The sequence below is a fragment of the Ailuropoda melanoleuca genome, chromosome X, assembly GCF_002007445.2.
Source record: "Ailuropoda melanoleuca isolate Jingjing chromosome X, ASM200744v2, whole genome shotgun sequence".
Lineage (NCBI taxonomy): Eukaryota > Metazoa > Chordata > Mammalia > Carnivora > Ursidae > Ailuropoda > Ailuropoda melanoleuca.
The window spans coordinates 94,035,640-94,046,563 of NC_048238.1; the positions used below are offsets into that span (position 1 = coordinate 94,035,640).

A 10,924-nucleotide genomic window follows, 5' to 3' on the forward strand; every position below is an offset into this window, starting at 1 on the left:
TATTGGAGAAACACAATATATCTTGCAGCTCATTAGGAATGAAGGATTCACATAAAAGAGAGTAAACATGTATTTATCAATATTTAATATTTATCAGCAAAAGCAATGTGTTTTAAACAGTTCTAGGAGCAACAGAGACCTTTAAATGGCATAAGGATCAGCTGTCTACTTCTGTACAAAACCAGTTTATCCTCCCATCTGTAGCCTGCCCATCGTCTTTCTAGATCTTCTACTGTGGATGGTGCATGTATAGATAATTAGGAATTAAATATAGATCATTCAAGGAAATGTAGGGCATGACTATACTAACTTAAAGTAACAGTCTTCATTGTGACTCTCATCTTTCTTCATTTTCCCACTATGGAGATGATTATCTCAATTTTCACTTGCAAGGTAGAGGCAATCCAAGGGAAACCTCTTTCTCAGGGTCCCATAATAAATGAATACAGAACCAGCACTAGGTTTCTCAAGCTCTGAGGACACTCCTGTGAAGGCAGGTCATCAGCCTCCTCACCCCTTGTATGTGTTTGCCAATTCCTAAGTGGCATACACTTTTATATCCACGGATTTATCATTCCTGTGTACTTAGCCTGTCTGAGAGGCTGACAAAGTAAAGAATGAGACACAAGGACAGGTTCTTGGAGGCCAGGACAGGAAAGTGGGGGAGCTATGGAATGTTCTTTGCTGAAGACTTTTAAGGACAAGAGAGTCTCCCATTTCAGAGATGGTTAGAGAAATTCCATCCCTTATCAAACTCCTCCTCTACTCCACATTCTTCTCCAACAATGGAGGAAAATATAGTAGATTCCTCATGTTGTGGAGAGTGTTAAGGTTTGTTTTGTTTTGTCTTCATTTTAGCTGAGGAAAATGAGAGAATCCTAACATGTTAGGACTAGATGGGCTCTTACAGATCACTTAGTCTAACTGAATTGCAGATGCAACAATAAGCCAGTGAGGGGGGGAAGGAACTTATCCAGAGACAGAGAGTAGCAGAAACTTCGAGGAAGGAATTAGAAAAAGAAGGAAGAGTTAGTTTCATGAAGAAGCACATAAACATTAAGGGATGTTTGGTATACAAACAGCAATGTCAGGGGAAGAAGCAGATAGAAAAAGAGAAGTTCTCTTTCAATGTGGAATGGGCAAAAAGCTCCATTCACACATTCATTCATCAAGTAATTCTTGAGCACCTTCCATATACTAGGCACTAATTCTAAGTTTTGGGCATACAGCAGTGAGCTAAATGGACAAAACTCCCTGACTTCACTGAGCTTTTAACATTCTAGTTAAAAGAGATAATCAACTAACATAATTAATAGGTAAAACATACCATGTGCTAGAAATGATTCGAAGGAGAAAGATAATGTAGGAAAGGGACTATAAAATGTCAGGGGCTAGAAATGAGCCTTTAGACAGGGTGGTCAAAGAAGGACTCACTAAAAAGATTCCTTGGGAGTAAAGACCTGAGGGAAGTAAGATGATAAGCGATGCAAGGATCTGGGCTTCATGTATATGGAACAAGATCAAAGAGAGCAAAGGCTCTGAGAAAGGGATGTGCTGTGAATGTTTAAGGAACAATGAGGAGGTCAGTGTGACTAGAGCAAAGCAAGCAAGGAAAAGAGTCATAGGAACTGGGGTCAGAGAGGTAATTAGAAGGCAAACCATGTAGGGCCTGATAGGTCATAATAAGGAGGCTGGCATTCAATTAGGTTAAAATGAGAAGCTACCAAAATTTTTTAATGGAAAAGTGACCTGATCTGACTTACAATTTAACTGAATCATTTGAACTGAATGAGGGCAAGGCCAGAAACAGGGAAGCCAATAAGGAAGTTACTAAGAAAATTCGGGTGAGTAATGGTGATGATTTGGAATAAAGGATGGCAGTGCAGGTGGCAAGAGGAGTAGTTAGATTCTAGATAATATCTGGGTAATAACAGATATTATTTATTTATATATTTATTTATTAATTCGATATCTATCAGGTCCCTATGATGCCCCAGGCACCATACTAGGTACACCAGTAAATAAAGCAGACAAGGTCCCTGTCCTCAGTAAATTTATAGTTGAGTGGGAGATAAATAATAAACAAGTAATAAAATTATTAGTGTAATTTTAGATATTGGAATGTGCTACAAGAAAAACATAAACTGAGGGGAAAGAAAGTGGTAAGGTGGAAAGAGAAAGACTTTTCAGATAGGGTGGTCATTCAAGCCCTCTTCTTACCACCCACACTTAGAAACATCACATTAGATTTTCATACTCTTAACTGGTGCTCAGAAACAATAGCATGAAAAACACAGGAGAAGCTGGCAATGTAAATCCAACCAGGAATATTAGTAGGTTTTCACAGACTTCAAGGATTCCATGAAATACTCTATTTACATAATATCAGTTCAGATCAAAGAAGTACTTTGCAGCATTATATGACAAGCACCATGGTAGATACTAGTGCAATGGGAAAATGGAGGCATGAACAACTTAGGAATGACCAGCAGACACAAGAATAAGCAATATTTTAGTTAAAAGTGTCAGAAGGTACCCTCTTGCTGGAGATTAGTAACTTAAGTTGACTGAAGTTCAGTTTTGGAAAATGGTGAACAAGTAAGAGAAGCAGGAAGATGGCTTCCCTTTCTTCTCTTCTTACTTGAAAAAAAATAACCTAAGAAGTTTATCTAGTGGAAGAGGGATGGAGAATTTCTCATATAACCATTTTCAAAAGGATGGGGAATTTCCTATTTTCCATGGGAAGGAGGAAATTTCAAGCTTTGCCTCTCTTCTCATTATAGATATCCCATTTGTATTCCTTATCTTTTGAAAAAGAGAATGATCCCGTACACCCCAATGATTCCCACCTTTCTCACACCAGCCCTCCCTCTGTATTCTCATTCTTACAGGTAAAAGGAAGCAACTGCATTGGCACCCATCCAATGAATAGTGGCAAATAGGAAGAATGGCCATAGATAATGCTACAGCAGTGTTTGAGTTTCTCCTTATTGGAATCTCTAACTATCCTGAGTGGAGAGTCACATTTTTCACATTGGTGCTGATAACTTACCTGAGCACGTTGTTGGGGAATGGACTTATCATCTTCCTTATCTACTTTGACCCCCACCTCCACACTCCAATGTACTTCTTCCTTACTAACCTGTCGTTCTTAGACCTTTGCTATGGAACAGCTTCCATGCCCCAGGCCTTGGTGCATTGTTTCTCTACCCATCCCTACCTCTCTTACCCACAGTGTTTGACCCAAATGAGTGTCTCCTTGGTCTTGGCCACAGCAGAGTGCCTCTTACTGGCTGTCATGGCCTATGACCGTATGGTTGCCATCAGCAATCCCCTGCACTATTCTGTGATCATGAATGGCCCAGTGTGTGTCTGGCTGGCTGCTACCTCGTGGGGGGTATCACTTGTGCTCACTGCCATGCTCGTCTTATCCCTGCAGCTTCACTTCTGTGGAGCTAGCATCATTAACCACTTTGTCTGTGAGATTCTTTCCCTCCTTAAGCTGGCCTGTTCTGATACCAGCCTCAACGAGCTTATGATCCTCACCACAGGTATCTTCACCCTGCTCCTACCCTTTGGATTTGTTCTTCTCTCCTATGTCCGAATTGCCACTACTGTCCTAAGGATTCGTTCAGCACAGGGTAGGCTCAAGGCCTTTTCCACCTGTGGCTCTCATTTGACTGTGGTGACAATCTTCTATGGGGCAACCATCTCCATGTATATGAAACCTCAGTCCAAGTCATCCCCTGATCAGAACAAGTTTATTTCAGTGTTTTATGGGGCTTTGACACCCATGCTGAACCCCCTAATATATAGCCTGAGGAACAAGGATGTTAGAGGGGCAATGAGGAAAGTTATGGCAAAAAGGACATGAGCCTTCATTGTTTCTAAACTTCTGAAGTAAGTTTAGAGACATCAGCTACAACCTCACCGATGGTAAAAAATTGTTTAAAGGGTCTGACTTTACCCTTGGTAGAGCAGGTGGTTATCAGTTGAGAAGCTTCAAGAAGTTCTCCCACCCCAAAATATTACCCCTACTAAGATGTGAATTTCCATTAGAGGCATTATTTTTACTCTGTCTTTACATATAACATGTTAGTGATCACCCATTAGCTCACTTAACTTTAGATAAATCAGCTTATCAGAATCATTTCCCCACTAAGAGAAGAGACCTAAGCAGTAAGAGAAATCTCCTATGACTGTTAGCAGGAGGCCAGTCATAACTGAACTGGAAAAATAGGACAAAGGATGGTGTAATATAAGACCAGAAAACAAACTTCAGAAACTTTATAACTTTACTGGAAGCAAGCCCTGTTGTGAAGGCACAATTGGCTTGCTCTACTTAACCTCAGAATCATGAGAAAATTGCATCATAGCCATTTCCTACATTTGTGTGAAGTGGTTTTCCCCTTTTCTTGCTCTTTTTCTAAACTTCTTTCAAGTCTGTTATTTTATTTCATATTCCTAATGTAATTCTATGAAATTGGTAAGAAAGATACCATAATCCCCCATGTTAACAATGAGAAAACAGAAGCCCAGAGGAGTTAAAACTTCTATAAGGTCATACATAATTGGTAGTGGAATTAAAATTAGAATTTAGATCACATATATACCACCTCTGAACTTTGTCAATATTGTCTAGAAAATTATTTGGAATTATAGAATTATAAATGCAACTAGCATTTATTGAGCACTTACTATATACCAGACACTGGACTAAGCTCTCTACATCCATTGTCACATATAATTATCACAACAATGCAATGAAATAGTGCTATTATCAACCCGTATTAGAGTTAAGGAAACCGAGATTTTAGAGGTTAAGTGATTTGCCCATGGCCACAGAGGCGGCAAAGAGCAGAGCCAATATTTAAATCTAGGTCTGGCTGATTTCAGATCCTATTCACTATACCCACACTAGAGCCCTTGAATATTATTTAATGCCGTAATTTTAATCAACGTTATGGTGGTATAATTTATGTACAATAAACTTTATCCAGTTACAGTGTGTAATTTTATGAATTTTGAGAGATGCCCACTGAATCAGCACACAATTCCATTGTCTCCAAAAGTTTCCTTGTGCCTTTTCATAAGCTACCCCTACCCCTACCCCAAACCCTGGCAACCACGGATCTGATTTCTTTCACTATATGTTAGTTTTGATTTTCTAGAATTGACTGTTACTGGAATCATGTGTATGTACTCTTTTGTATATGGTTTTTCTTACTGAGTGTGCTTTTGAAATCATTCACATTGTTGCTTGTATCAGTAGTTTGTTCCTTTTTATTGCTGAACAATATTTCATTGCACAAATTTACCACATTTAAAAAAAATCCATGTAATGCAGTGGCTTTTTAAATTTTATGTTTTTTTAAGATTTTTTATTTACCTATTTTTGAGAAAGAGAGGGAGAGAGAGAGCAAGCACAAGCAGGGGGTGTGAGGGGCAGAGGGAGAAGCAGACTCCTCACTGCGCAGGGAGCCCAATGCTGGACTCATCCCAGGACCCTAGGATCATGACCTAGGCCAAAGGCAGATGCTTAACCAACTGAGCCACCCAGGCACCTTGGCTTTTAAACTTTAGTTCCCACAGTCCCATGGGTTCACTTGTGAGCCTGGAATCTGGCAATGGAAGTGAAGTTTTCTGTGTACAATTTCATTTGAAAATGGAATTCTAAAAATAAAAGAAAAAGCTTTAGCAAACAACAATCTACTGATCTCTCAGTTTTAGATGAGTTCAGAGGCTCGGTGAACAGTATTTAAATTTCCCAGGATCATGAAACTTTCCGGAAGCAGATTTAGGCCTAAAGACCCAGATACCCCATTTCCTGGTCTCACTTTACTTTGGACAGTTCCACCAAACATGAAAAAGTCATCTCCCAATTGGCCTCCCGATAGAGAACCACAGACAGATCAGTAGGAGAAAAATACAATGCACAGCACACCTAGATGTGAAGCAAGGCACCATGGAGCAAACAAATGTTCAGTGCCTCCCTCAGACCCTGACTGCTGGGAGTTGATGTGACACTGTGGTGCTGCAAAGAGAGTACCAGACATACACAGGACCTCACACTTGTACTCACTAAATGAAGAGGAAAACAGAATGAATAAACCACTTACCAAAATAGCCTAATTTTCAAATAAATGCAACATTTATTCAAATTCCATCCATTATACATTTTTTAAAATTTTACAGTATGCTTAGCCACTGAAACCCATGTTTCAATATCAAGAAAAAAAAATTTAGGGGCGCCTGGGTGGCTCAGTCGTTAAGCATCTGCCTTCGGCTCAGTGCATGATCCCGGCGTTCTGGGATCGAGCCCCACATCAGGCTCCTCTGCTATGAGCCTGCTTCTTCCTCTTCCACTCCCCCTGCTTGTGTTCCCTCTCTCACTGGCTGTCTTTCTCTCTCTGTCAAATAAATAAAATCTTTAGAAAAAAAAGAAAAGAAAAAATATTTAGGAAAAAGCCAAGTGACCCCAATTTTTAATTTATTCATTCAACAAATATTAACTTTCTACTATCAGCCAGACATTGCTAGGTGGTAGGGCAAGTTTCATACTTTATGCAAAATGTTTCTTACTATTGAAATAAACATTTCAAATTAACATTGTGAAATAGTTAAATTGGTGAAATTAATAAAATTTTAGAGAAAAAAATAAAGCTTTCATGTAGAGAGAAATTCATAAATTAGGAGGTATGAAAAACAGGCTACAAATAATATTTTCCAGTGGGGATTTAAGAAAAAGATACCATGTTCAATGAAATTCATAAATTAGGAGGCATGTTAAGAGGTATGTTTTATGAATAAACAAACAAAAAGCAGAATCAGACCTATAAATATAATGATAAATAAATAAATAAATGAATAAATAAATAAATAAATGTGATGATTTCCAGAGGGAAGGGGGGTGGGAACATGGGCAAAATGCGTGAAGGGCAGTAGAAGATACAGGCTCCCAGTTAAGGAATGAATAAATTACAGGAATAAAAGGCACAGCATAGAGAATGTAGTCAATGATATAATAGTGATACATGGTGACAGATGGTGCCTACACTTGTCATAAGTATAGCATAATGTATAGTGATGTTGAATTACTATGCTGTACACCTGAAATTAATGTAACATTGTGTGTCGACTGTACTCAAATTTTAAAACTTTTTAAAAATACAAAATAGAATGGACACTTTCCCACTAAAAAAAAAAGGATTCATTTTAATGACCCTGACTTTGAGGGGAGAAATACTCTATCACAGGTTGTTTTACAGCTCAAAATGAGAATCATATTTTCACTAATGGTTCCCCTACAACGAAATGATAGCTCTGTCACTAGGGGCTTTGTCTCTTTATTGACTTGCTGGTAGGGCACAGCCTACAGACAGAGGGGCATAGTGGAATCTGAAGATGGGGGCTGTGAAATTGATTCTGCTACTAACTAGCTGTGTGACCTTAGTTATACCAATTTCTGGCCCTCAAATTTGCTTATCAATCAGTATAATAGGAAGGTTGTGTTTTGTTACCTAAAGACCTTTACACTTCTAACGTTCTACATCTAGGTGTTATTTTGTATAGATTTTCTTTCTTGTCTTAAAAAATGGAATCATATTATCAATTTACTCTGCAACTTGCTTTTTCCACTTGGCAATATATCATGGACATTCCTCCAGATCAATATATATAGATCTATCTGCTTGACTTTAAATGTTAGCTTTGACTGAAAAAGTAGGCACATATAGCAGCTAGTTAACATGAGTATGGCCCTTCCAGCACTAACATTCTGTTTCTGGGTATCTAAACCCCAAAGGCTATCTAATTCAACATTGATATTAATTCATTTTAAATATAAAATGAACTCTATGAGGATGTTGTGAAATGAAATCAATTCTGGATTGTTAAAATCTCCTAAGGTTGAATATCACTTCTCACTTGATCAATCACAGGCACTGTGATAAACATTCCACTGTGCATCCCACATCCCAAGCAGCTGGGTAGTGAAGATTACCTTGTTTCAGCCTGGAAAACAAATAAAGATAGGTTTGAAATTAAGGTAATTCTGCCAGAAACTGAGGAGAAAGTTTACAAACTGAAAAAACAGACTCCAAATAATACTTTCCAACAGGGATTTAAGAAAAAGATACCATGAAACATGAGAGACTATGGACTATGAGAAACAAACTGAGGACTTCAGAGGGGAGGGGGGTGGGGGAATGGGATAGACTGGTGATGGGTGGTAAGGAGGGCACGTATTGCATGGTACACTGGGTGTTATACGCAACTAATGGAGCATCGAACTTTATATTGGAATCCGGGGATGTACTGTAAGGTGACTAACATAATATAATAAAAAATCATTTAAAGTCAAAAAAAAAGAAAAAAGAAAAAGATACCATGGGGGCGCCTGGGTGGCGCAGCAGTTAAGCGTCTGCCTTCGGCTCAGGGAGTGATTCCAGCGTTATGGGATCGAGCCCCACATCGGGCTCCTCTGCTATGAGCCTGCTTCTTCCTCTCCCACTCCCCCTGCTTGTGTTCCCTCTCTCACTGGCTGTCTCTGCCAACTAAATAAATAAAATCTTTTAAAAAAAAAGAAAAAGAAAAAGATACCATGTCCCATTCATAGGATTTGGGATTTCAGTTGAGGAAAGACAGTAGAGTATAACTATTTAGAGCACAGGCCCTGGAGCTATACTTTTTGGATTCAGGTCTACATTCTGCCACTTCTTCGTTCAAGTCACTTTCTGAGCTTCAATCCCTTTACCTAAGTGGGCTAATAGTAGGACCTACCTGTAGTGTTCAGCATTTGATCATGTAGGCAGACAGCACTCCAGTTATTTCAGGCAGGGATGGATTTAATAAAGACAAAGACATACATGCCATTAGAAGGGCAGTGAGAGGGAATGTTGGTAAGGGAACGTTGCCAAGAACCTCAAACAGCTGCAGGAGTTGCAAAAATCTTGGGAAGTTTTAGGGGCATGAGGAAACTGCTACTAATGACCACACCAAAGTTAATGTTTCACAGAAGAATGCTCAGAAGCCACCTAAAATCTTTGTTCAACACCTAAACACGATGTCAGGAGGACCAATGGTGGTGTCTACTTCTCTTATGCTTGCCAAGCTTCCTGTGAATACTTTTTATGGGTGAAATCCAAAACTGAATGTTACTGTCAAGGAAGCATGGGAAATGTATTTCCTAAGTTTTACAATACAGGTGAGAGCTGAAAAAGATGGGGATAGTTTTGGGGGCACTTGGGAGCTCGGTCGGCTAAGCATTTGCCATCGGCTCAGGTTATGATCTTGGGGTCCTGGGATCAAGCCCCGACTTGGGCTCCTTACTGCTGCCCAGCAGGGAGTCTGTTTCTCCCTCTCCCTCTGCACCCTTCCCCACTTGTGCCCTGTTCCTCTGTCTCTCTCTCTCAAATAAATGAAATCTTTATAAAAAAGATGTGTGGTGACAGGGTGATGAGTATTAAGGAGAGCATGTATTGGGATGAACACTGGGTGTTACATGCAACTAATGAATCGTTGAACACTGCAACAAAAATTTATGATGTACTATATGTTGGCTAACTGAACATAATAAAAAAAGATGGGGGTGGTTTTGAATATGACTTCATAGCTTGGTTATGAGAATTGTATGAATCTGGGGTGCCTGGGTGACTTGATTGAGTGTCTGGCTCTTGATTTCAGCTCAGGTCATGATCCCAGGGTCATGGAATTGAGACCCAAGTTGGGCTTGTGCTCAGTGGGGAGTCTACTTGAGATTCTCCCCCTCTCCCTTTGCCCCTCCTCCCTAAAATAAATAAATAAATAAATCTTTTTAAAAAAGAATTGTATGACTCAATTCACATAAAGCACTTAGAAAATTGCCTGGTCTATACTATAAAGAACAATAAATATTAGCTGTCATTATGATGTCTGGATCACATGAGCCTCAGATGCCAGGAATTAGAGTGCCTACTTGCTTTTTCAATAGTGCATTCCAAGACTATTCCTTCAGCCATGCATGCTAGCATCCATCCATACATCATTAATTCAATACATATTTATGGATCACCTACTGTACAGCAGGTACTGTGCTATTGCCACAGATACAGCCATGGGGAAAGCATATTTGTTCCCTCCCCTCAAACAATTCACTCTCTAGGTAGAGAGAAAGACATGTACACAACCAAAATTACTGTGTGAATTTATATCTTCTTTGTTTTTAAGTTTATAAAGCACTTTATAAACCCACTTTATAATCTATTCTTGAATGCATATTACTTCATATCATCTTCTAAGGTTTTTTTTTTAAATTTATTTATTTATTTTAGAGAGAGTGAGAGAGAGCAGAGGAAGAGGGGACAGAATCTCAAGCAGACTCCCCACTGAGCACAGAGCCCCTCGTGGGGCTCAATCTCACCACCTATGAGATCATGACCCATGAGATCATGACGTGAGCCAAAACCACAAGCCAGATGCTTAGCCAACTGAGCCACCCAGGCAACCCTGAAATCATCTTCTAAATTTAATGAGACAAGTACATAAGTTTTACAATTAATATTATGAGACTGACATCTACATATGAAAAGGTTTAGAGTGTGATGTTATCAAGGTCAACAGTTAGCGACAAGACTAGGAATAGAATTCTAGATTTATTGTGGTTATTATTTCACAGTATATACAATATTGGACAATTATGTTGTCACCTGAAACTAATATAATGTTATATGTCAATTATACCTCAATAAAAAATGTAATTTAACTTAATATTTTGAAAAAGAATACAATTAGTCTTTTTAAAAATTTATTTGTTTATATATATATTTTTATAATAATATTTTTTATTATATTATATTAGTCACCATACAGTACATCCCTGGTTTTTGATGTAAAGTTCCATGATTCATTAGTTGCGTATAACACCCAGTGCACCATGCATACGTGC

The 10,924-nt window shown here is 38.8% G+C and overlaps 1 protein-coding gene across 1 annotated transcript; it reads left to right on the top strand.

Moving 5' to 3' along the window:
- The first annotated feature begins 2,947 nt into the window (after positions 1 to 2,947).
- LOC100476320 (olfactory receptor 13H1) lies at positions 2,948 to 3,874 on the top strand. Its single transcript, XM_002922922.1, has one exon. The coding sequence runs from the start codon at positions 2,948 to 2,950 to the stop codon at positions 3,872 to 3,874; it is 927 nt and encodes a 308-aa protein (XP_002922968.1).
- Positions 3,875 to 10,924: the final 7,050 nt, after the last annotated feature.